General features: G+C 42.7%; 2 protein-coding genes across 2 annotated transcripts in view; both read left to right on the top strand.

Annotated features, from left to right (window-relative positions):
• Window positions 1–4,531: 4,531 nt before the first annotated feature.
• ubxn2a (UBX domain protein 2A) lies at window positions 4,532–12,454 on the top strand. The gene is made up of 7 exons (XM_080831954.1): window positions 4,532–4,623; window positions 5,247–5,309; window positions 5,658–5,775; window positions 6,141–6,250; window positions 8,513–8,650; window positions 9,965–10,126; window positions 11,435–12,454. Exons 2-7 carry the CDS (start codon window positions 5,266–5,268, stop codon window positions 11,622–11,624), a joined length of 762 nt encoding a protein of 253 aa, XP_080688080.1. The 5' UTR covers window positions 4,532–4,623; window positions 5,247–5,265; the 3' UTR covers window positions 11,625–12,454.
• A 2,039-nt stretch (window positions 12,455–14,493) lies between these two features.
• The window catches only part of mfsd2b (MFSD2 lysolipid transporter B, sphingolipid), a gene marked incomplete at both ends in the record, with an annotated part of 21,528 nt that continues 8,521 nt past the window's right edge, over window positions 14,494–27,500 (top strand). Inside the window, 4 exons of the mRNA XM_080833725.1 lie at window positions 14,494–14,715; window positions 22,531–22,656; window positions 22,884–23,008; window positions 26,259–26,382. Of these exons, the coding sequence (XP_080689851.1) occupies window positions 14,494–14,715; window positions 22,531–22,656; window positions 22,884–23,008; window positions 26,259–26,382 (597 nt within the window). The remainder of the gene's footprint in view (window positions 14,716–22,530; window positions 22,657–22,883; window positions 23,009–26,258; window positions 26,383–27,500) is intronic.

The following is a 27,500-nucleotide window of genomic DNA, read 5'->3' as shown; positions in this document are numbered from 1 at the left end:
CTAATGCCACCCATGGAGACTGTCTAGTCAAGATGTATTCAAGGTTCCTTGCAGCAAGTTACTTCCTTAATTATAATTAAAATATTTATTTTTAAATGTAAGTACAATATGCTTTGCATTGTCCGTGTGTGTGTGTGTGTATGTGTATGTGTGTGTGTTTGTGAGCGTTCAAGCATGTGAATTGTCTATGTGTGTGTGTGTGTATGTGTGTGTGTGTGTGTGTGTGTGTGTGTGTGTGTGTGTGTGTGTGTGTGTGTGTGTGTGTGTGTGTGTGTGTGTGTGTGTGTGTGTGTGTGTGTGTGTGTGAGAGAGCGTGTGAGCATGTGAATTGTGTATGTGTGTGTGTTTGTCGATGTATGTGTGTGTGTGTGTATGTGTATGTGTGTGTGTTAGTGTTATCTGTGTACTTGGTCATTTATGCATGTGTGCTTCTGTGTGCATTTAAGTGTGTTCGTTTTTATGGTGTTTGCCTTCTATTTCTGTCTGCTCTTGCCACACAGAAAGCAGGGCTCTGACGGCTTATTAAATTAAATTATTCTGCTCAGGCATCTGAGGAGCCAGCTAGCGCAGCCTTTTTTCGGCCCATCAAACTGATTCCTGCAAGACGACCTCAGAACATCCCTCATGGATAAACACTGTGTCTCAAAAAAAACCTTTCTGCAGTGAGGGGTACAAAAAAGAGAGAAAAAAAGCTTGTTTTCACATTTTTAAGACACACTAACCAGATACAAGTGGAAATAATATAACATTCTTTTTAAACACATATTAACAAAACACAGAGGAAATTCATAGTTGTGCTTTTGGGTTACATTTGGAATACTTTTTCAGATTTCCGTATGTGTGTTTCTTTCTTAATTCCCATCAAGTGATTGTCCAGCTTGTGTTTTGTTGTTCAAAACTAAACTGCAGGAGCTTGCATGATCTCTCTTCAGTTAAATACTTTCTCAGCTCACATGTGCTGAAGACAAACGTATCTGCAAATGCACAACAACAAAGCCTAGCTGAACAGCATACTGATTTTGTGCTGATAACTCCTAGCCACGGTGGAAAGCTCATCCGTTGCTGAGAAAACCAACAGGGGAGTTTGACAGAACAGGAAACCACATAGTGTGATTCAAGATATGACGTTTTGACCCTCCTATAAAAAGGAAGCAAAAATGGTTCTGCCAGACTGCTGAAAAGACAAAGAGAGACAGAAGCATCTGTTTGTTGCCAAGACTTTGATTCCCTGGACAGTCGTAGGGGTCATCTGGTACGTCTGCCCTCTGCTGTCTCTAACCCCCTCCCCTGAATAATTAATAAATCACTTCTGATGACCCGCCTGGCCTCTTAATAGGCCTCCAATGCATCCGCTATACCACAAACACCTGGCAACAGCCAATGAAGACCCAACCCTTCCCCTGCTCACCACCCAATCACAACCACACCCCCGCTGCCAATCAGATCCCTACCCTGGCACGTCCCCTTGTCCCGTTCAGGACCTGTCCTGGTTTTGTTGTTGTGATAACCCGACAGACTGGAGCGCCACAGTCCTGTCTGGACGTGCTAATGGCGGCACTGTCTGATGTCTGACAGCTGACCAGAGTTCCTTCACAGCTGGTGGCCATTTACACATCATCCACCTGACTTCACGGTAGACCGCCTCCACCAATCCGAGGCCTTGTCTCCAGGCAGTTGCGTGGCGACAGAAGGAAGAAAAAAGGGTGTGTGATGTTTTTCTGTGAGTCGACGCTCTTTTGAAACACTGGTCTGGAAGGTGTTTCCCGGCGCGTTGTTGAGCAACCACTGTGGTAACCGTGGAGAGAGAGTCTTCAAAACTAGAATCCCTCTATCATTTAACTACAGCAGTTGTTCAATGATGCTTTTGAGAAACACACCCCTGGCTAGTCTTTAGTATGGAATCAATTGATGACCATTATTGTACACATTTTGTTAATCTATCATTTATCTATTTAGCTGGCAAATCTATTCAGTGTCTTCTTTTAAGGTAAATCTGCCCCACCCGCAAGTTGCACAGATGGACGATATTTATTTCATACAAATAGAGACAAGGCTTTCTAGATTTTGTCAGTCATACTCACAGATCATTTGTAAAACAATCAAACTTAAATTTAGCGATCTACTTCACACTTTTCCTGAGGAACAATAATAGGCAAACTTGTCTAAAAGGTGAAAAAACTGCCTCTTCATTCAAGTCATTGGAAAACTTTGTCATCAAAAGACATTTAGCAATCAGAATTATAATGTATCCCGCAGTGCTGCCAACTGTTTCTTAATCAACGGACTATTTTCGTTTTTCTTTTGTTGCATTCTTTTTTTTCTTCCTTTTTAAATCTTTATCGCTTTCTGTCTTTTTTCTTTCAATAATGTCTGTCCCACTTCCAGTCTTTACTCTCTCTCTCATCTTTGGTTTCTTTTGTTCTACTTTCAGCTTTTATCTCCTCATGCCCTGCTCTTGTCTTTATCATGAAACGTGTGAATTATTAATGCATAAACAAATGCAGTCTCCCACTGTCTCTGGCCTCAGGAAACACAATCCTTTACTCTCTCTCTCTCTCTCTCCCTCTCTCTCTCTCTCTCTCTCTCTCTCTCTCTCACACACACACACACACATACTCACACACACACCCACACTCACAGACTGGCCACATCCCTTTACAATCCCAGTGGATACAGTTTCTCTCCCGTCTATCAGCTTCCACTGTGTCAAGATGAAGGCAGGAAGACGTATAATCAGAAGCATCTTCAGTGAAAGCGTTCTCATTTGCATTTGACAGCACACTCCTGTAACGGCGTGGACGACTTCCACTATTCAATTCAATTCAAATGGCTTTATTGGCATGAATGTACGATACACTGTTGCCAAAGCACTAATAATAATAACAATAGTAAAAATAAGAATTGGCAATACAGGAACAGATAAATTATGTAAATACCAAATAAAACGAATAGATATGTAAAAAAAGTAGTCATTACAATTCATTAATTATAATAATTACATAAAGAAAAAAAAGAAAAAAAAAAACATATGAAAAAAAAAAATATGAGTTCAGCCTTATGTTTATAGGTGATATGGCCTGCTCACGGAGGATGTGGCAGGACTGCACATATTCAGAAGCCAAAAAGATACATGTCTCAATTTCCCCCAGGAGGAATGGCAGTTTCTGTTGGTTATCTAGGTTCATGAAACCAGGGTGGATGTTTTCATTCACTGTCTCTCCACTTGACGAACTGCATATTAAGCAGCACTTCTGGGCTTCTGCCATATACGTGGTGTTCAGTGGCCCATATCTGATGATGGGTCTTAAGCTAATGGCTCCTGTTTAGGTCAAACGCTTGTGGCCCATCAGTTTCACTTGCCTTTTTCGCTGATAGATAGCTTTGTTTGATTCAGATTTATAGTTGATTTTATAGACATGTTCATGAATGGGTTATTTATACAAGAGAAGAGACATTTTAGGGTCACAACATTTGAACACTATGTAATGTTTGTTTTTTCATGGTTTTGTTATACCTTTGTTATAATATTTGGTAACCTAATAAAATATGATTATGCTAGACTAAATGTGATTTAATAAGTAAAATTTAACAGAAAGGATAAATTAATGAAAAACGCTGCCTCTAAAATATGATTATGCTAAATTAAATCTGATTCAATTACAGATGTTTAACCTTAAAAACAACACATACGCTAATGAAGATGCCTGCCCTTGATATTGGGGTCTGCTGTGCAAGTTCTGCACAAGCCCTTGATGAAAGTATGATACTGTGTGCACTTCAGCATAAGTGGAAACCCCTGGTCACACCCATACGAAACTGGCCTATTGTGCCAAGAGATTGGGTGCAAGCTATGCTTTAATATTCCCTCTGTAAGACTAGCATTCCTTCCATTACATTTGGGCTGTGTCTCTTTGTTTTTCTCTAACAAAACATATTGTGCACAGCTCAGCGTAGATATAGACTGGGTATTACTGTAACTGACGAGGCCAGTCAGGCCATTGACGGCATACTGCTGCCCCCTAGTGGATATATTATGTACTCAATGGACTGTTATTAACCGATTGTTGAGTATGGAATCGACCGGAATGGCCATTTAATGCTATGGCACAAGGTTACACCTGCAATAGATTAATATTAAGTAATCAAAAGGTGATCTCTTTACTCGTGAGACATGACATATGAACCATCTCAAATCAAACTCCAACCAGCCATGGAAAACGTTTTGCTGGAGAACTTGTTATTGCTTGTCTTCGTAGATTCAGTGCGTGTTTATTCCTCCCTGTATGTCAACATTAAGATACGTATAGAGTAGGCTTAATGGGTGTAGCTGCAATTTTTGGACGAACGTAATTGCGATAATGTTTAGGCCGTTTAAGTCAAACAAAGGGTTTCCCTCACATTGTTTTCATTAAAAAAAATAGGCTACAAGTCTCCATGACTGAGCGTGTTGTTCAGGGGTGCAAGTAAATGTTCACACATTTCGGGCCCTTCTGCTTACCATAGTTGACGGCGCGCCTACGTCACAGAGATTGTCGTACAGTGCCAGTAGTGATGAGAAAAGAAGGCCGTGCCAGAAACTTAATGTGCTTAACATCTGAGTGATTTCCGAGAAACAACTGTCAGGTAAAGTTGTAACTGTCTAAATAATGACATTTCTTTCTCCAAGTAGCGTTGTGAGAGTACGCCTTCTCACAAAGTGGACAGTAGTATCGTAGGGCTAACTTGCAAAATAGCATTAGCTAGCGTTTATTTCTTCAGCTGCGCTTGCGTGTTTCTGAAAACACCTTATGTAATTTTGTCGCACTGTAATTTGGTTCATTTTACTCACACTTATGATGTTGTTAGATTAACAAGTGTTTCTTGGTAACATGCGTTTGAATAGCGTCCCTTCCAGAACGTGATTTATGGCTAATGACATGAACAGTAACGTTAGCTAAATAATGTATTATGTCGGATGTTTTGCTGGTGCCCCATCTACTCAGATCGATTCCAAATATAGGTCTCAACCTTTAAGATTACCAGGTCCTTCTTTTTCGCACATAAAACCATGCAAAAACTACTATATTTAGACCTGTTTCATATAAGTACATTGTTAAAATATCAATATCTTATTTTTTTTCCTAACATGTTCATAATATGCACCACTTAGTAGTTAGGCTATAGGTTGTGGTTGGCCTTACATAACCACGTGATGTTGGTTTAGTTATTGAGAGTGACGATTGACAATTGCCCGTGTTCCTTTTCAGATGGACACCAGAAAACATTATGAAAGATATTGATACGATAGAAGTGGTCAAAGATGACTCGTGGTAAGTTCGATATTTGTTCTCCATTAACTTGATTTGCATCCGTGGCTGTGGTGGGCAATTAATTCAATGATTACCTTAACGTTCCCACAATTTACATTGAAGAAGCATGTTAATTTGAAAGATTTTTTTTTTTTTATCTACAACAATTTACAGCATGGGAAAGATAAACATTCTTTATCATCAGTATGTGTACCAGCAGGTATCGAACCCCTGACCTTGGTTTTACTAGTCCTTCTTTTTACAGGTTGAGCTATTGGAACATATTTAAAAGCCTCTTCTGTCTTAACTAGACTGCAGCCAATAGTCCAGTAGACCCTTTGAGGTGTACCACGTTCTTTCCTCCGTCAGGTGCGAGGGGGCTGGAAATGATGATGATGAGGAGCCGACCATGAGGCACAGCTTCTCAGTGGAGGACCTGCTGGATGAGGTGGAGAAGATCAGCAGTGCTGCCTCAGGGAGCCAGAAGGTCCTCTCATACCCTCTGATTTCAATCCATTTTTTTAAAGTAGTTTTAGTAAATATTAAGGAACTGGAAGGTTCTGTCAGGTACACTATTTATAAAACACTTAGTGTGTTTAATGTTTAAAAAAAAAAATCAGTTTTGAAAAGGCCAATTGCAGTGTTATATGTAATATGTAATAATAATATGTATTATGTATATGCAATAATATATAGGTACTGGTTGGTAGAGCCTCCTTTTCCGGAAATGCCAGTACACTGTCCTTGTTTGGCAAAATTGGCGGTAAGAAAGAAAAGTTCTAGTGTTATATATATATATATAAATATAACTACTCAAAGGGAATTTATTTTTCTTCTTCTTTCTGCCTCCAGGTAGAGATGGTGGTGAGGCTGTGGAAAGATGGCTTCACCGTTAACGACGCAGATCTCCGGAGTTACACTTCCGAAGAGAACCAGGAGTTCCTGGAGGCCATCAAGAGAGGGTGAGTGGCCTGTTATGAGACTCATCTGGAGGCCATCAAGAGAGGGTGAGTGGCCTGTTATGAGACTCATCTGGAGGCCATCAAGAGAGGGTGAGTGGCCTGTTATGAGACTCGTCTGGAGGCCATCAAGAGAGGGTGAGTGGCCTGTTATGAGACTCGTCTGGAGGCCATCAAGAGAGGGTGAGTGGCCTGTTATGAGACTCGTCTGGAGGCCATCAAGAGAGGGTGAGTGGCCTGTTATGAGACTCGTCTGGAGGCCATCAAGAGAGGGTGAGTGGCCTGTTATGAGACTCATCTGGAGGCCATCAAGAGAGGGTGAGTGGCCTGTTATGAGACTCATCTGGAGGCCATCAAGAGAGGGTGAGTGGCCTGTTATGAGACTCATCTGGAGGCCATCAAGAGAGGGTGAGTGGCCTGTTATGAGACTCATTTGGAGTATCCGTTGTTGAAAAGGGGCAACTTCCGCAAATATCGTTCATGTTAAAAGATTAAACAGAAGGTTTCATCACCAAAGCAGCAAGTCAGTGTAAACAGTAAAAACACATTGTTAAGTGGCTGAAACCCTCAGGAGTTAGCTGATGAATGTCCCATTTAAATGGAGTTGTTATTACATGTTGTTATACCACAAGGGGTTCTAATTATTTTGTGATGACATTATGATGGCTTCATACAAATTGGTTAAGTGTTCACACACTTCTTCTGTTATATTCACATTTTTGCTTTGAGTACTGTTAGATAAATGCGTGTTGGTTCAAGAGAGGAGTCATCAGACGAAGCTTCTTTGTAGCAAGATAAGTTTACTTGGTGAATGATGATACAATTCAGCCGTCAAAGCAGTGCAGTCAGTAATGTTACATCAGCACCACACCAACAGCTGGAGAACCCGGATTCCGATTAGATACAGACAATGTTCAAACATTTATAGCCCCAGCCCAGCCACCCCCTTATTGATCATGGGAAGGTGACATAACATCTGGTCCCCTTTGTGCATACAGAACAATTTTTACTTCTGCTTCCTTGACAGATGGTCAGCACCACTTCCTCTTTTTGAGAGGTCAAGTGTAATGTCAAGTGTTTCTTCTTTCTGTGACCAGAATACTTTGAGAGGTCAAGTGTATGTCAAGTGTTTCCTCTTTTTGCGGCTTACCAGAATACTTTGCCCTGACACCCAGAGTAATTGGCCTACTGTTTTCTGTATGTTTTTACACCTCATGTGAAACTCACTTGCCAATATTCTCATGCTATATGGATATTTTTGATTTTATCTCACAGTACACAGAGAACCAGACTCAGGTCTACCAGTTAGGGATCAGTGTATTAAGTTGATAACACACACACCTAAAACCTTTTCAGTCAGTGCGGTTACATGTGTCCAGATTTCTGGCGTTGTCGGGTTTAAATCGAAGATCTATTTCATGTAACTCCACAAATCTAGAGTTGCTGTGTCTGACTGACACCCCCAGATAACTCGATCGGATTTGGTTGTATATCGGACAACGCGCGCTTGTAACTTTTGAAACTAGATAACAACTGGAGATGACGTCTTTTGAGCATGGTTGAGATCCCGTCCATAGACATAGTATATACATGCTTCATATATTGTATGTCTATGATAGGATAATCGCTGCAAGACGCTCACTGTTCTTGTGCTCCCACATCTCATTCACTTTGAAATACTGAAACGAAATGTAAATGATCAAGACCATGCACCATTTTCTTTGCGATAAAATGCGATAAAAGATACTGCTCTATTCCCATTCCATACTGAATTTTCTGTTTAGATCAAAGGTTTGTTGCGACATACCGGGATATTTCAGATGATAGTTATGTGGTAGCCTCCCTATACCAATGTGTTGACATTAGAAAAACGTTGACTGCGACTGTTTTGGACAGAACGCGCTAATTCACTGAACAAATATTTTCATATTACTTTTCCATCACTTGTTAGTCATGTCATCCATTCATATCGATGTGAATCAACCAATACTAATACAACTTTAACTGTGATGTGTTTTTGTTTCATTTCACAACTTATTTACTGTATAATCAACTGTAGCAGATGCCCGCTAGTAAACATTCCACATTTGATTTGAACAGACGCGGCCAAGATCTGGATTTGTCACTGCCACGTACCGTGAGATAAAGCAGTTAGCCCCCCCCATGGATAGAGAAGCCCGGCTTTAGCCGAAATCGGGTTTATGCAATCATGTAAACGTACTGAGTGTGAATCCTCAACTGTGTGTGCATGTGTGTGTTTTGAAGGGAGCTGCCACTGGAACTGGAATGCAGAGCAGGTGAGGAGGAGTTGGAGGTGAATGTGGAGGAGATGAAAGATGAGATGTACGTTCCCAGGAAGAAGACCTTCTACCCATTCTCAGGGAGGGGGGACAGGCTAGGCAGGTGAGATTCAGTCTTCTGGCGCGTATATTTCTCAGTTTCTGATTTTGAACAGGTGTTACTGCCGTTTGATATTCAAGATACAGTAGGCAGGTTTACCCTTTACTACAATAGGTAAGCCACTCTAGGTAAGAACTTTCTCAAGAATGAACACATCTAGTATTTGAAGGAACACCTTTTTTCATGGAAATTTAAAGTGGAATGTCTATGTTGATTTCTTTTTGCAGGATAAAATTACGGTTAATGTCGGTTTTGCAGCTTTGTTCTCAGCTGTCACATGTTGTTAGTCCAGTCATATTTTATCAGCCGCCCCCACAGTAAAGATGAGCAAACCAAATGAATCGGCTATTTAAGATGATGCAATACAAATGCTAACACTGACAGAATTACAGTGACTAACATGTAAACTAAATCCTACCAGAAGCTGAATACCATACTAGAAAATAGTATACTGGAGTCTGGAATAGAGAATAGCATACTGGAGTCTGCACCCTTTCTCTAGCTAGCAGTACTAACAGTGAGGGAACATCACTTTTATCTCAGCCAGTTCAATCACTTTTTTCTGCAATATTTAGTTTAATTTAATTTAACTTTAGTTTAGTTTTAAATATACTATTTGTCACTGCTCTGAAGAAAAGATTTAGTCAAAACTGCTATGATTTCTTTTGACTGTCTCTGTAGAGGAATCTGTAAATGTTCTTCTCAGAACCCTCAGATAGAACATTCTTTGTCCTGTATCACCATGTTGACTGATCAGCCGTGTAGACTGGTATCATCTCTGGTATCAAAATAAAGTAAATAGTTTGGTGTTGTTTCTGAGGTCACCACTAGGTGTCTCCTCAGCTCTGTGATTGTGAGATGCCTCTGAAAAAAAATGAAGATGAATCATGTTATGTCATGTGAAATATTTATTTAGGTGTACATTGCCATGCGTGTGCATTTAATCTGAGTTTATTCATATGTAATCAAAGCACAGCCCGCTGTTTGTTGTAGTGGCCTAATAGGACTTTTATACTCACACAGAAGGTAAAGTGATTTCATATAGAATAGCCATGTGTGGTTGCGGCATGGATTTACAGATTTCTGTGCTTCATTTTATGGGAAAGGGGGATTTGCTCAACATATAATCACAACAAATGAATCTGTGTGATTAATGTGCAAATATGCACGATCCTCTATACCATGTTTGACCCATTTCTCTGGTCAGCACACACAGTACCATATCATTGATACAGTTAGATGGGTCTCCTCATATTCAATAACACACACTTGATTGACCTTGAACTTGACCTTGTCATTTCATGTGCACCCTGGCAGTGTGGCTCCGAGAGTGGTGGCCAGGTCCCGGTCAGTGCACGAGGACGCCGGCGAGCCTCCACTGCCCACCGTGGAGCTGGAGGAAGGCCAACCCGTCACGTCACTGCGGATCTGGCTGGCCGACGGGCGCCGCCTGGTGCAGAAGTTCAACCTCTCTCACCGGTACGCTCATCAGTACTGTTAGGTTTCTTTTCTGTTAAATGGACGTTTTTCTTTTGCCACCGCCGTGGCCTGTGATCTTGCTCTGGGGGGATTTTATGCGTTTTGTGAGAAAGTCCATGGTTAATGGCGCTATATAAATAAAAAAAACAAGACAAAAAAAAAAAACACAAGACAAGAAAACAAGAATCTAAATCTTCCGCAGTTTCTCCGGCCTGGTTATAAGGTTGAATCTTCTTATCTTCTGGCATGAGAACTCAAAGTAGCCCTTGGCCCGTGTTCCGTCCTAATGGATATTTAGTGACTGGTGAGCCTCGTGTACTGAATCCCTTATCCTCTTTTCTCCTCAGAAGTACAAGGGTCCATATCATGACGCGTTATATAACCCGGCGCAGTAATATATGGAGGCATATATTATACATCAGGCTCGCTGAGAAACGCAGTGCTATATAGGCCGAGGTGGCGTTCTGAAGCTAGGCTTAAGAGCTGTTGCGTAATACTCGTGCTGCATTTATATAACGGCGTAATCTGGAAGGATGGCTTGCTGACACAAAACACGAGAGAATCGTCCTTTACCAACCGCAGATGTTACTGTTGTGGTTGAAGAGGAGTGTTAAAAAAAAGAATTCTGTTGCCTTGTAGTCTTTACTCCAGCATATCTTTTGAGAAGTCTTTTGAAGTTCTTGTAGAGCATGCAGTCCTGGAGCACATGTTTGTTTGTGTGGGTGTGTGTGTGTGTGTGTGTGTGTTCGTTTTGAACACACACAGAAAAGGTACTAAAGTTTCCCTTGGCTGCACCCAAAGTCCACTTGTGCAGTGGCTGGTGCTTGGTATAAAAGACCTAATTGGCCAATAATCACTCAGCACACAACAGAGGTGGACCACACACACACACACACACACACACACACACACCACATAGCATGCAGTTACAATAGAGGCCATGCATAAATGTGTGTATATGATCCAGGCACCAAATGAACCAGGTGCAAAACTGACTCTGAATAAATGCCGTCTGAAAGCAGCAGGAAGGCGTTTTGGTCGAACTAAAACTAGTTAGCTGCGGCAAAATGGTTGGCATTGTCCTGCTGTGAAAGCCTTTCTTATATAGTCACACGGAGGTTCATCCTGGATCATGGAGTTTACAGTGCAGGGCCTGAAAGGCTTGATTGTATTCATCTGTCCTCATGACCGTACACCAGCAAAACAAATTTGAAGATGATGCCAAAAACTAGTCGCTTATCAAAACATACCTCAAAATGTGGTCAATTCCTGCACAGTGTTGCTTTAACATAAACCTGGCGTCCACAGGATCAGCGACGTGCAGGACTTTGTGGGTCAGACCCAGTCAACGGACGCGCCCTTCATCCTGACCACGTCTCTGCCCTTCAGGGAGCTGACGGAGGGCAGCCTGAGCCTGAGCCTGGAGGAGGCCGACCTGAGCAACGCCGTCATCGTGCAGAGGCCCCTTCACACACACGCCCCCTTTGGACAGTCCTGACTCCCAGGCACCAGCAAATAACACACACAACACATACACACACACACACACACACACCCCAACACCGCTCTTATTTGCCTCCCATGTCTGTCTCCCACACACCAGCCTGTTTCCTAGACAAAGGGATGATGCACAGAGATTCTGAAATCACTCGCTTATCTCTCCCTCTCTCTCTCTCTCTATCTCTTTCTCTTTCTCTCTGTTCCATTCATTATTCTTCGTGGACATGCTGCTCACGTGAACACACACACACAGACACATGTACATGCACACACACCGAAAGAATTCAGGCCATATCCTATACTACCTAACGCCAGCAGCCCAGCCAGTCTTCTAGCGCTTGCCCTGCCTTGTTCCACGCCCTTCCCTGCCCAACCCCAAATGCTACACAAGGACTTCACTTCAGTCGGAGGACTGTCAAATGCAGGTCATCAACAGGGCTTCCCTTGATGAGGTGCGGAGTTAGCACCTAGCCACGGCTTTGAATCACACACTGTGTACAGAACCTTAATGTGAAACAGACACAAATAGCACTGGAGAGCATTGCTGAGCCTGCTTCAATAACAGCAAGGAATGTTAAAACTTTAAGTACAGTTTGTGTCCAGTCTGCAATATAAGACAACGTATGTAGACAAAGCAGAATGAATGGACATTAAAATCATGCCGTTATCTTGGGACGTGTTTGATTGTTTAGTTGCTTGTGGGGTGTTTTATTTCGAATGCTATGGGGGTATTAATTGTCTGCTGTGTGTCAGACGAAGAAATCATGCACTCTTTTTGTGTTCTTCTGGAGGAACAATGCCTGCAATTATAAAGGAAACTAAACAAAATGAGTTGCTGTGCTGTGAACTTTATGACATGCCTCGAATGCATTATGTCGTGTCTCATTACACAGGTAACCAAAAGGTCTAACACAATTGACAATGTGCTTTTTGTCCTTGACACAGGGTAGGTAGGTTCATTAAATAACCATATCCATGCGGCACATTGTATGTCTTGCTGCGAAGAGGGTAAGAACACCATTAAGTAGCTTCAATATTTAAAACTCCAGAGGCGACATTCGGTCGTTCAGACGCTGGAGAAGCTCTGGAGAGCTGATGAATGCGCCGTGCCGAAATAGCTTCATGTCTGCGAGTAGGATCACAATAGCAGTACGCTGAAGAAACAATTCATCACTTTATGGTTAAAATGTTACTTCGATCCACCCTTCATAGCCGACCAGCGGTGGCTTGCCTTGGCTTTGTGCTATTTGAACATGCTCCTAGACGCACAGAACACATTTCCTTGGCCTCAAAGTTAATAAGATATGGCACGAATGGAATTGGCCCTTCCCAGATGGAAACGTGTGCCAAACGAACATGCTCCGCCCGGTCATGTTGCAGTTCATTTTCACGCATGATTTACCAATAGCCTACCTGAGACACGCGTAATGCAGCCCATATGGTCGCCTTTCAGATCCCGGGTTATTCAGAATTAATAACAGACATTCGCCCTAACTGAATGTTTGGAATTTAGAGGCCCAAGCTGATTCTGGAGATCAATGCCAAATCAGGCCCACATCTCTCCCAGAGTCAGATGCAAGCCGCTTACTGGGGGAAAAGCGGTGTCAGTCACCAGATGGAGAAGTGTTGGTTCAACTGAGCAGATTTATTTGTGGGAATGGATGGGGTGACAAAAATAATACATTTTTTCCCGTGGTGTTTTCTGACTGTGGTCTTTTTTATTTTACACACACACCAAGTCTTTATGAAAGTCGTGAATGATTGTTGTAGACTCTGATCTCCCATGCGCTGAATCAAGTTCTGACAAAAACAAGGCTATAGTTAGTCCCTATAGCTACTTTCAACCGTGTCATCTCATTCTCAGTGAAATATTGGCCAGTTCAACGTCTGTAAATAAAGACAAGCTGTGAAAAATCGCTGATTACCGTTGCAGTCACATACTCTGCAAATTCTGCGCAGGTTGAGTGTAGTCCAGTCAGGTCAACGTTCTCATGTCCCTATTGTGGGTTCCGACAATTTTCCTCTAGGAGGAGCACTTTCTGCCTTTTCTGTGTAAATAAAAAAATCAATTGGATGTGCACCGTCAGCCTCTGCAGTCTCCTTTAGCTCTTCTGGAATGAGCACGCAGCGCGCCGACTGACAAACTCCCAGTTCGCTGGCAGTGAGCCTCTCCCGCCATCACCCAGGTTAGTGTCCCGTGCGCGCCACAATTGTTGATTACGCGAAATATTGACAGTAAATTAAATTGTAAATATGTCACAACGTAGAACATTTTGGGTTGTGAGTGTCTATGCGCAATGAAAATATGTGCATTCTGCGTTAAATAGGATAACCATAAACACAAAGTGTATTTTTTTGTTGCTGCTGTTTTTGACATTATTGCAGGTGTTTGCTTGATATTTTGGCGTTTTGCTCTTTTGACCTTGTGCATGACATTTCCCTGAGATTCACCCTTACCTCAAAGCATGCATCCTTGGTATTTGCGAGTGTAGCAAACAGCAAACTAAAAGCATCATTGTAGCTTACTAATGGCCATGCTGAATGGGACCTCAAGAGATCTGCAAGAGGAGGGAGAGAGCTTGAGGCAGATGTTTAGGTGACAGAAGGGTGTGCGTGTGTGTGTGTCTCTCTCTCTCTCTCCATCTCTCTCTGTGTAACTGTGTGTGTGTGTGTGTGTGTGTCTCTCTCTCTCTCTCTCCATCTCTCTCTGTGTAACTGTGTGTGTGTGTGTGTGTGTGTGTGTGTGTGCGTGTGTGTGTGTGTCTCTCTCTCTCCATCTCTCTCTGTGTAACTGTGTGTGTGTGTGTGTGTGTGACTTTGCCCTCCCCTCTTTGGCTCCAGGCCAGAACCCTCAGGGCAGCATGTGAATGGAGGTGGAGAAGTCTGCCACTGCTGCTGCTGCTACTGCTGCTGCTGCTGCCACTGCCGCTGATGTGGCTGAGGAAGAGGGAAGAGTCACCACTAGCGTCTGCCTGCCTGTCACTCTCAGAACCATGGCCAAGGGAGAGAGAGCGGCCGCTGAGGGCTCACAGGCTGGCAAGCTCATGCTGCAGCACCCCAAGACCCCCTTCACCAAAGTCCCACTCCAGGTATGATTCCAGCTAGCCGCAGTGTTTTCTGTTTGTTTGTCTGTTGTTTGTTTTGTTGTTTGTTTGTGTATGGATGGTGTGGATCTGTTTCTGTTGGAAATGTCACTGGTGAGTGGATGTTGTGTGAAACAGCACTGGCGGATAGATTATTGTTCCATTTTAGCTGTAAATGCAAAAAAAAATCAACAAAAAAAAACATAAAAACCTCTTTGTGATGATTTATGTGAAAATGGAACACAAACTTCTGTGGAGTATTTTTTGAGACATTTGATATCGGTATTGGGGGAAAAAAAAGAAATCTTGTCCGAAATAAAGATAACAAAGCTCGACCACAAGTATGCCGCCGTATACATGTGTGAGACGAGAAGAGTCTGGTTGTGTCACGGCAGATGGAACTTTGCCTATGAAAATATGTGGAATGGTATGTTTTAATGAATACATGGAATGCTAACTTAATAGAATGCTTATTGATGCCTTTTCCACTGTAACTGCCCAGGGGCTTCCAATGCTCAGCGATCAAATACACTGAGGCATATCAGTAAAAAGAATAAACAAATCATATAACATGAACAGGGTATGGAAGAGTGTGAAACTCACTAGATGTGCAGGATTTACCTCGCTGGACTACGATACTGTGTGGCTATAAATTACTTTAATGCATAAATGAGAACTAGAGATTGAACCACACAGGTTCCATCTATCTTGAAGAGACAGAGTTGTCATAGTAATTTTAACTGAGGGTCGAACCCAATTAACCTGTGTGACATTTGTGGAACATGGGACTTGAAACAAGATGTCAGTGACATTCAGAAGATTAACCCTTGCTGATTGAATTGGCATCTGTCATCGTCAAGAGCCTGTCCACATAGCTGACTTCAGTGGGAGCTGTCATGAATTGTGTTGCACAGTTGGACAAATGTGTTCAGCTGTGGTGCTCTGATGTGTCAGACGATAGTTAAGATATGAGAGTAGAATTCAGCATCAAACCTTCCTCATAGCCCCCTCATAGCATCAATCATCACGAAGAGATCAAAGAGGCTTTGCCTGTGTGTCTGTGTGTGTGTGTGCGTGCATGTGTGTGTGAGTGTGTGTGAGTGTGTGTGTGAGTGTGTGTGTGTGTGTGTGTGTGTGTGTGTGTGTGTGTTTGTGTGTGTGTATGTGTGTGTGTGTGTGTGTGTGTGTGTGTGTGTGTGTGTGTGTGTGTGTTTGTGTGTGTGTGTATGTGTGTGTGTGTGTGTTTATGTTTTTATAGCAGATAAAACTGTTCAACTGATGGACCACACACACACTTAAAAAATAAATAAACGTGAGCAAACACATGATGGCAACAGTGATAAAATGTTTTTTCTCTGGGTGGATGTTATCCAACAGTATCCTCTGCAATGTGACTTTCACCAGCAGCTAGTCACATCAGGACACCTTAAGAAGACCAGAGAAGCTGTCAAGCTCTATAGTCTGTTTGGCCCTGGGATGCAAAGCCAAGGGGATATTCAAGGGGAATGTGTTGCTAGTTTATGTCAATTATGTATGGAGAATGCATTAATGCCCCTGCTGTCATTGTGTGTCTTCTCATGATAGCCTAGCGTCAGCATGGCTCTTTAGGGGCATCCATTGCTGGGGTTAGGTATTACTGAGCTCAAACCTACACGTTACTGTTTAGTGGTGAGATGATGTTTCAGTAGGGATACCTAGATGGCTAGTACCATTAGATAGTCAGTAACAGAGCTTACTGTAGGCTACATGACATAAGCAGTCGCTTGGGGTACCAGCATCCATGGTGGGTGCACATATTTATAAAAAAAAGGACAGCACCCACAAACAGACCCCCTGACTGTGTGTGTGTGTGTGTGTGTGTGTGTGTGTGTGTGTGTGTGTGTGTGTGTGTGTGTGTGTGTGTGTGTGTGTGGGTGTGTGTGTGTGTTCAGGAAGCATACAGTCAGAAGCGGGTTGATTCTGTTTAAATAAGAGAGTAGGATTTACATGGGTGATGTCTCAGTGATGCAGAGATGGAGGATGTAGCAGTATGAGACAGTGAATATGTAAGGGATAATGTAGTAGGCTATAGTCTGGCGGTCATTATCTCAAATAAATCCCGACGGGACGAACAGGACCTCGACGCGCAGCGGAGGGTCTTGTTTCATCCTGAAGGGATTTATTTTTAGATAATGACCCCCGACTCTAAATTATGCCGCTTATTATACGGTTACTTGCCAGGCAAAACGGTAGAAGACTTTCCTCCAAAATATGTTTCGTGATTTCCGCCAAGAAAAAATAGTTCTTCACGCAAACAGAACTTTTAAGTTTCAGGTGTTGCGTAGCAACCCAGTACTTGCTGACTTCAAATAACAATGATAATGACTGATACTAAAAATGACCGGACTTCTTGCGGAATGACAAGAAAGATGTGAATTATTATTATTAGAAGCACAAAACCAGTTGCCAATGACAGCGTACGGACCTGCGAATGTTGGGGTGGCCCATTCAAATCAACGGAACATTTTGGAACAGTCTGAAGAGCCGTATAATAATACAGTTGAATTAACATTATGAATCCTGCAATGGTAATGTGTAATGTGAATACTTCCACACTGATCATTATGGAGGACATTTCAGTTGTATGCAGTGTATGTTATTTATATTTGATGATTAATAATCGATGATGATTTGCTGTGGTGAGGTGGTAAATGTTTCCCTAGTGATGACGCAATAGATGTTTCTAATGTTAGCCTGAAAGGCCTAATGAAATTGTGGACGTATTAAAGTAGGCTAGAGACAGTTTAAGTCTACATAGCAGTAATTCAAAAGTTGATGTAATGTCATGATAAGATAGTGAGGAGATAAAGGATATTTCTAATGTTTCTAATGGATCAGATGGTGGAAGATTCAGTAGTGAGGAGATAAAGGATGTTTCAAATGTTTCTAATGGTAATCAGATGTTGGATGATTCAGTAGTGAGGAGGTAAAGGATGTTTCAATGTTTCTAATGGTATTCAGATGGTGGATGCTACAGTAGCTGTAAGGCAGGATAGGGGACATATCAGAGTGATGAGATGATGGCTGTTCCAGTGGCACTGAGATGGTAGATGTTGCTGTACTAATGAGGGAGTGTGTGCCTGCGTGTGTGTGTGTGTGTGTTTTAGGGTTTTACAGAGTGTGAAAAATAAACGTCTCTCTGGAGATTTCTCTTCAGCCTGTCCCGGTGGGCTGCTGAGGTTTCCAGTTGGTACTCGTGAGCCATGCTGGTTGGTGTGTTGGCATGTCAGTGTTTGTGCGGTTTTAATCTCTTAAGACTGCATTAGACTTCTGTTTTCTAATCTGTTTCACTGTATGTTGACTAAGTGGAAACATCTGGCATTGCAACTGCCGCTTTCTTTTATTTCTGCACCTTTTCATGACACATTAAGTGTAACCGCTGATATTTATAGCATACTGGGTATTCCGTGATTTAAGATATTTACTGCGAGGCTTTTTGATGAGAACATTATGTGCATGACTTTACATAACAGGGTTGGCTGAAGTCATTCTGTGACATCAAATGAAAAAACAGCAAGGACAAATCCTGCTTATGATAAACCTTTAAACTGCTTATCATTTTATCTAACCAGATTTGTCCCCCAGCCTGTGTGCGCACATAGCAATCTGCTGAGAGAGACAACGGCAATGTTAAAGTTAAAACATTCATCGGAGTGGGACAAATCACGGAATTACCTGAATGTTGAATGATGTGGACTTCCATGCTTCCAAGGTGGTCGGCGAGCCTCCTGTTTTGGGTTTTATCCAAATATCCAAACTGTCACAGTCAGAATATTTGTGTTGATGTGTCTGTGTGTGTGTGTCTGTGTGTGTGTGTGTGTGTGTGTGTGTGTGTGTGTGTGTGTGTGTGTGTGTGTGTGTGTGTGTGTGTGTGTGTGTGTGTGTGTTCGTAGCCATTGTGAACGGAATGGGCACCCGGTTTCTCAGAATCAGAATCAGAATCAGAATCAGATCAGAATAGTTTTTATTGCCAAGTAAGTTTACGCCTACCAGGATTTGCTTTGACATATTGGTGCAGACACTACACATAAAATCATGATAAGTACTACAGAACAAAAGGAAAATAATATATAAAATATATAAAAAATATATATTTAAAAGATATTGAAAGTTAGTTTTAAAAGAATATGAAGTGGAGGAGCTGTGCAGTCTAACCGCCTCCGTGTTGTGGGAGCTTGGCCCCACTGGGCGCTATGTAGCACAGAGGGCTCAAAAATGGCTGCCCAGTCACCAGAGGATATCCTGTTTATGTCTCCTGTGATAAGTCTGGTCAACTCTTATCTGGTGAGAAGGGAAGTACCCTTTCTTTTTCTTGACTTGTGCAGATATTAACATGCCTGTGTAATCTATCAAGCACTGCAGAAATGCTTTGGGACAGACTTATGCAATGCCTCAGTATTATCCAAACATTTCAGCACAATTTTGCTGTCATCTCGATGTCTCCGGTTTCCTTGGCAAAGGTACTAGAAAATACAAATGATCACTTTGATTATCGAGCACTGCAAAGCTCGTTGTTTTAGTCGGTAATACTTCCTGCTTGAAAGTGGTGAAGGTAATAGAACGTTTCTAAAATGTTACTGCCATCTGAGACATGAATAAGGATGTAAAAAAGGTCAGAATAAGAATCTGAGGCTGAACTGAACTGGAATAGGTCCTTACTCGTATAATTTCTCACTGGTCATTTTTAAACAAGACAGCACCAAACTTTATTAAGCAACTTATAATATAGCTTATAAGCAAGTATAATATAACTTATGAGCAAGTATAATATAAAAGTCAACCACCTTTAAACAGTTATGCCGATAAAAGTGCCAGGTAAATCAAATACATTTTTAATCTCCCAAATCTTTGAACGTGCAGTACCGACAACAATCAAATAATACACAGTGAGCACACCTGTGTCTGTGCCAGAGTGTAGCGTGGAAGCAAACACACCTGTGTCTGTGCCAGAGTGTAGCGTGGAGGCAAACACACCTGTGTCTGTGCCAGAGTGTAGCGTGGAAGCAAACACACCTGTGTCTGTGCCAGAGTGTAGCGTGGAGGCTAACACACCTGTGTCTGTGCCAGAGTGTAGCGTGGAAGCAAACACACCTGTGTCTGTGCCAGAGTGTAGCGTGGAGGCTAACACACCTGTGTCTGTGCCAGAGTGTAGCGTGTAGTGGAGGCAAACACACCTGTGTCTGTGCCAGAGTGTAGCGTGGAGGCTAACACACCTGTGTCTGTGCCAGAGTGTAGCGTGGAGGCTAACACACCTGTGTCTGTGCCAGAGTGGAGCGTGGAAGCTAACACAGCAGCATTCCAGAGACTCGAGCAAGGCAGCCCTGTAGCCGTCGCAGCCATTTTAACATCTCAGTCTGTTCTGTGTGCCATTGGAACAACTGCTCTAGGTCCTCTGATTTACCCTTGGCCATTTAATACGTTTGGCATTCAAGAATGGTGAGGAGGTAAAACCTGACTTGAGTGTGTAGCTTTCTCTTTCTCTCTCTCTTTTGCCGTCATTGCTCTATCACTTTCTCTCTCTTTCTCTCTCTGTCTTTCTCTCTCTCTTTTTCTCTCACTCCCTCTCTCTGTCTCTCTATCTTGCTCTTTGAACTGCCACCCAAGCAATTCCCCATATTTTAAACGATTACATGGAAACCTCCTTGGAATTGTAAATGTTGAAACCATTAATTTTTTTTTCTGAGTGGATGAGGAGGGAAACGGAGAAAGAAAAGAAAAATAAGGAGGGAAATGAAAAAAAGAAAAAAGAAAATCAACTGGTTAATTACAGTTTCTTTTGAAGAAAGGGATGGAGTAGCACACACTGGCCTTAGTGGTGGTTACCCCTGGAGTTCTGAGAGCTGAGCCTGAAAAGCCCTGAGGGGGGGGTTAAGAGGTTGGGTCTCCAGAGAGGGAGAGAGAGACAGAGAGAGAGGGAGAGAGAGAGAGAGAGAGAGATAAAGAGAGAGAGAGAGATAAAGAGAGAGAGAGAGAGAGAGAGAGGGAGAGAGAGAGAGACAGAGAGAGAGAGAGAGAGAGAGAGAGAGAGAGAGGGAGAGAGACAGAGAGAGAGAGAGAGAGGGTAGAGCTTTTCAATGCAGTGGAAGCGAATGGATGAGAAGAGAAGTGCTTATTTATTGGGAGATGAAGGGAGACGGCTGGAGGTTTACGGTGCCTCTGTGTGTGTGTGTGTGTGTGTGTGTGTGTGTGTGTGTGTGTGTGTGTGTGTGTGTGTGTGTGTGTGTGTGTGTGTGTGTGTGTGTGTGTGTGTGTGTGCATGTGTGAGTGTGTGTGTGTGTGTGCGTGTGTGAGTGTTGAATTTTAGTGCGTGTGTGTCTCTCGATGCCTGTCATAAGTAGAAGGGTTTCCAGAGGGGTGGTTAGGGTTTCCTTTAATGTGTAATGACTACCCCCATATAAACACTTTCTCCCTCTCCCTCACACACACACACACACACACACACACACACAACCATCAACAACCATCGGATACCAAATTTACTCATGCATATCCACAGAAATGCCTTCCCAGACATAGGTTAGGCAGCTCTTGAGTGTGTGAATAGCGTTTATTATTCGGAAAACACAAATAGATGCACTTCATTTATACACACATGAATAACACACATACGATGGCACACAGGACGTTGCTGACAGAAACTGGGAATGGCCTCCGCCTAGGCTTTTTCCAATGGTGGGTGAGACCAAAATGATGTGTGTTTGTGTGTGTGTGTGTGTGTGTGTGTTTGTGTGTGTGTGTGCCTCCATGTCTTCCTGATAACCACAGCCTAAACCCAGCGCAACCAGAGCCCTCTCTCTCTCTCTGATCTGCTAGTCTATCTCGAACATCAACAACACGGCCAGCCCCACTAGGAGAACAGCCCTTTTCATACTGGCTAAAGGGTGGGGGGAGGGGTATGATGATAAGGTATTGCCATCGAACGGTCACCCATTTTTTTTTGTGATCAATTTTTTATTGACACCATTTATGCAGTCAAGACATTCCTGCAGTTACAACATGCAAGACAAAAGTATATCAGAACATTATTTCCATTTATCATCTGGCGTACTCGGTCCCTCATTTTAAGGGTGGGGTGGGGGAGTCTAAAGTGGGTGTGGGGGGTGGTGCCATTGAGGCGGATCGGGGTGGGGGTAAACGGCAACTTTCTCAAAACATAAAGACAGATGATGTTCATATCATCTTAAGAACATAGAACACCCACGGGGTAGTCATTAACATGCCTGGAGAGTTCTAGAAGGATCTCTGTGAAGTAGCAGACCTTGATGTAAACCCCCGTGATTTATTATTGCTGAGTTAACAGAGCCGTGAGCATCAGAACTGTGGCGTCTCTCGACAGACGTCCGCCAAAAAAACCTTCTCCTTCATCTTCCAGTAATTTGTGGCTTTGAGTGCCTGTGCTGAGGCCTCTCACAGGCTTGATCTTAAAGGCCAAAGTGAAACCGTGTCTTCTTCAGTCATCTTTGTCACACATCTTTGAATGATCAAACGCTAGCAAGGAATCTCAATTATTTCTTCTGTTTTTCCAGATCTGTAATTATATCTCCAGTGGTTCATTAACATCAGAGACTTGTCATTTTGTTCATGCAAAAAACGTAACCTTCATCTAACATTCTTTGACAGAATGATCTATCAAGCCCTCTTCATGTTTCTGAGATAATTGATTGAAGTTTATACATCTATGTATTAGTTATATAGTCTCATATGTATATTGAATGACTGCCTACATACCCGAAATCATAAAAATGAATGTCATTATTGACAAGGTTCTGTTTTTTCTCATAGACCACAGTGGAACAGAAGCTCTCGCTCAGCAGTAAGATATGTTTCGCCATCGGAGGAGCGCCCAATCAGGTCGCAGGAAGCGCCACTGCATTCTTCCTGCAGATCTTCCTCCTGGATGTTGCCCAGGTAACAGCTGGGAGTTCTATCTGCATCACCTAGAACTTTCTCTGTATGTCATCGATTCATCCTGAGGCATTTATTTAAGAATCTAATTATCAGTTGGGGTTCTATAATTGTTAAAGTAGAAATTGATGAATTGTCAACTTAATCTCTCTCGGGGGGAACTGGCTTTGTCTGTTATCTGTTCAATGGCTTCCTCTGGGGGTTGGTGACTGACCCTCTGTCACCTGCAGATAAACCCTTTCCAGGCCTCAATGGTCCTCTTCATCGGCAAGGCCTGGGGTGCCTTCACCGATCCCGTCGTTGGCTTCTTCATCACCAAAAGCAGATGGACTAAGATTGGACGTTTGATGCCATGGTGAGTGAAAAGTCCCACCTTTTTTCCTCCAGAAAAATGTACCAAACCCTTAATCGTGACACAATTTACAATGTAATATTTTCATTGAAGTGAATGCAGCCGACATGTAAAGATGAACAAATCCTAACGATTTAGATACAATTACTTCCATAAAATAGCATACGTAACCCACCCAAAAGATGAATCCGAACTTCATATAAAGACACAAATTCTTTCTTTAAATGCATTTAGGCTATCTAAAGGTGAACCAATTCTCAGGTTACTTGGACAATAATAAGCAGTTCTTAGCCTCATATGCAGCAATAATATGCCCCTCATCCTTAATCTACAGCACACAGTTACTTTCATAAAACTGCATACAATTACAACCGACCCAAAATATTTAACATTGATTACTAAGTGTTTAGAGCACTGACTAGCTTTGTAACACACACTTCGTAACATCTCATCTGTTCCAGTATGGAGCCAGGCCCACCAAGAATGTACACTCTTATAGGGTATAACATCACACTCGCGGAGAGAGGAAGTTGTTAGGCGTTTCATGTCCTGGGCATCTTGTTTGATCATGTCTGCCTCGTTCCTGTGGGAATGCCATGGGTTTGTTGTCCTAGTGTCCCTTTGCACCATCTCAGGAAGGTGAAGATAACACACCAGGCTAATCTCATGGAGGGCTGTTCTCATTCTCCGTCTTAAGGGGGAAAGTCCTAACTGTGTTCTGTGTTATTTAGGTTATTTATTTATGGCAAACTAAGTAACATGTTAGGTTTTAACAACATTTTAACGACATTTCAAGTACCGTTTTTTAGGTTAGGTTTAAAAACATTTGAAATGATAGGTTGATATTTTTAGTAGCCTTTGTGTAATTTAATACAAATTACATAGGAGTAAAAGTGCTCGCCTGTAAAAAGTTAATTAGAAGCCATGGTTAATGACTTAATGAATATAAATGTACTTGTTAAACAAACAAACAGTGAGGCTAAATACTCAGCCGGGCTAGTTGGATGGTTTCCATTTGTTGGAGTCTGTGCTACCTTTTCCAGTTCCCTCGTCAATAGATTTGACAAGCAGAAGGTAGCCTTATGCATAGACTTGTTTTTTTTATCAGTGATCTGCTGACAGGGTAGACCACTAAACAGTTAGGTTCAATTCTAGAACCTCTTGATGGAAGGTTGGTGTTTGGGGGTGGGTGGAGGGGGGGGGGGGGGTCAGTCTCTGTGTTTGTGTTTGTGGTTGGATAGTTGGGGGTGGGGGGTGGGGGCTGAGGGGGTCAGTTAGGTGGGGGCATAGACACGTCTATGGGTGGGGGCTTTGGGCTCTTTTTATAGGCATTGCATCACATCCTGTGAGCCATCTTACAGAACATTCGAACCAGGCCATTCAAACAGCCCCACCTCTCTCTCTCTCTCTCTCTCTCTCTCTCTCTCTCTCTCTGTTAGTGTTTCTCTATGTTAACCCCTCTGCATGGGTACCCTTTGTATGGCTGGACAATCACAGGCATGGCTCGCAGTGCAACCGGGGGGACCTGGACAGTGCCAGAATTGGCCGCTACCTCTCTCTTTCTCTCCTTTCCTTTCTCTTTCTCTTTCTGCTTTTGTCCTTTGCTTCCCTCTGTTGTTTTATCTCACCCCCACACACCCCCCACACACACACACACACTCCCATCATAACCCCAGGGGAAATGAACGATAGGACCTGGGGTTCAGTCTGGATGGCTGCAGGACCTTTAAAGCTGGATGAGGTCAGTTAGGAAAGCGTGACCCTTTCAAACAGATCTCTTCAGCTCTCTTCAGGTGGTTTGTGACGTGTAGACAAATAAATTGAGATTCTGAACAAATGTCACCATCACTGTTTTGAAAAGAAGAGTGCTGATCCGCACAGGATTTGTTGTGTGCCATCCTGCAAGTATACCAGAGGGATCACCATCATGGGATCATCATGTCATTGAACAGCAGGGTTGCGTGAGGGGAAGATTTCACTAAACAGCAGCAGGGCTATAATAAAGTGATGATGCTTTTGAGCTTGGGAAAAACACAAACAAGTGTGTTTTAGTCAAATGACGTACACACTCCACCACGGTTTTAGAGATGTTAGAGTTCTGGGAAATTTCTCTGATTTCATACATGGGGCTAGCTTTACTCCACAGCCTTTGTGGAATTTGGCGGTGGTGGGGTGGTGTGTGTGTGTGTGTGTGTGTGTGTGGCGACAGGCCTGGAGTCACTCGCTGAACAGCTTTTTCAGTGGTGATGAATTAGTCATTGTGGATTGTCTCCTCTTTGAGTAGTCAGCTTCAGCGGCGGTCACACCACCACAGACCTCCTCCGTTACACTTCAGCCATGCAACTGGCCCTCTCCCCATCCCAGTACACACAGGGTTGGGCAAGCGGTGGGTTGCATTAAACATAGGAGCAGCATCCTCTCCCACATCCTGAAAAGATGCGCTAAAGCTGCATGAATCCACCCAGTGGAGGCACATAAGCCACCGCGTCCCTGTTTGTCCTTGAAGGCCGTTGGTGTTAGGAGCGATCTTGTGGTTTAGAGGATTACGCTTAGGGTTTGCTGTCATGTCCGCAGAAACCCGGCGACAGTTCGTCCTCAGACACACAGCACACATCACTGTCGTCTCAAAAGACCTAATCTGTTGTCTCTCTTTCTGCTGCGTCTTGTCATGTCAGCTGCATAGATATCCACGTCATTTAGCTCTGCCTGCGAGTGCGACCAAATAGAAAAACAGTTGGGAGAAATGATCATTCAATTCAATTCAATTCAATTCAATTCAATTCAATTCAATTCAATTCAATTCAATTCAATTCAATTCAATTCAATTCAATTCAATTCAATTCAATTCAATTCAATTCAATTCAATTCAATTCAATTCAATTCAAGTCAAATAGGTTTTTGGTCTATTTGGCCTATTAAGAATTTTAAGTACTAAACATAGAAGTAGAAACAACAAGGAGAAGAATATGTTGATAATGATGAATATAAAAGAAATAAAGATAAAAGCACTGTGCCAAAACACATATACACAGACATAAATTACTCTCAACAAAACATTAAAAAAAGTTAATTACATACAACGATAAAGAGAAGAGAACTGAATAAATAATCACAGTTTTAGTTTAAATATGATGCGTATGTAATAATAATTCATATTTATATAGCGCTTTTCTAAACACTCAAAGACGCTTGTATGTATGTAAGGTGGAAAGTGTTTATGGGCTGAGACATGACGGTCCCTCTCATGTTTCAGGATGGTGGGGTGCACTCCCTTTGTGGTGGTGTCCTACTTCTATCTCTGGTTCGTCCCGCCCTTCGCCAACAGCAAGTTCATGTGGTATCTAGGCTTCTACTGCCTCTACCAGACCCTCATCGCGGTAAGATGATCCCCCCCTCAGAGTTAATGAGCAGTCTGTCTTTTCTCGTTGTGTCTCATTCCCAAGTATGTTCTCCTCCCCCTTTTTGATTCCCACAGATCACAAGTTATATATTCATATTCATATTCAAGTCCTAAAGCTATTCATCTAATTCAGAATTGGAGTTGGATCTATGCTTCGCACTAAAATTGCACTTAACTGAATTTCGTATAAAGATTGAACTGTCATTAACAGGGTGGGTTTACTCCACTGTCAACTTCTGTTAAGGCTGTCCCCCCCCCCCCCCCACCCCTCCTTCCTGAGTTGGTTTCCCATCATACCTGTGGCAGAGTATCAGTTTTCTCAGGGTATTCTAACTGTTGAGAAAATGAGTGTTCCCTCTCTGTTTTCCTCGGAGATAGAAGACTTATCTGTCCTGTCTGATTCCCCTGGAGATAGCATTTTGCGTCTATATGCACGGGATCTTCCAACAAACCTGGCTATCTTTGCCACTTTGTCTACTGTGCTTTTGACTCTTCCTCAATTCACTGAAACAACCAGCAATAAAGCAAACTACCAACAGCCCCTCAGGAACAGCAGTTTGCTCTTTGTAGATAAAGGCTCCTTTAGTCAACAGGAAGACGGGAGATAAGCAGACATTTCTTCATGGATCCTATCTGCTGCAGCCACAGCCAGACCATCAGGGGATAGGAGAGCAACTCACTTATACTAAAGTTACGTCAGTGAATCAAAATACCTTACAGTTGGTCCTCTTTTGATGCGGTCGGGGCTGAGATTTATCTTTGTTTTGCACCATCACTAGGGTCTGGCTGGAGTCTCTCTCCCCACTGCTAGTGATCTCAAAACCCCACTGGCATGTGAGAGAGCCCCATGCTTGCCGCAGTATGCTGCACTATATAATGATAAGTCACTGTAACTGCTTGATAAGTATATGGTGAGCCTCGCCAGCAGATTGGCTAAATACTAGTTGCCTGTTTTAGTTTGGGCCATTGTCTTATACCAGCGAGGTTTGGAAACAACAGCTGTCAGCCCATTTTAATGTTGTATGCCTCTGTCAATAAAAACAAGAGGAGGGAATACACTTCAGGGGTAATGTTGCCCACTTGTCATGTCTCAGG

The sequence above is a fragment of the Sprattus sprattus genome (genome assembly GCF_963457725.1).
Source record: "Sprattus sprattus genome assembly, chromosome: 2".
NCBI lineage: Eukaryota > Metazoa > Chordata > Actinopteri > Clupeiformes > Clupeidae > Sprattus > Sprattus sprattus.
This window is presented reverse-complemented; position numbering and strand designations above follow the sequence as displayed.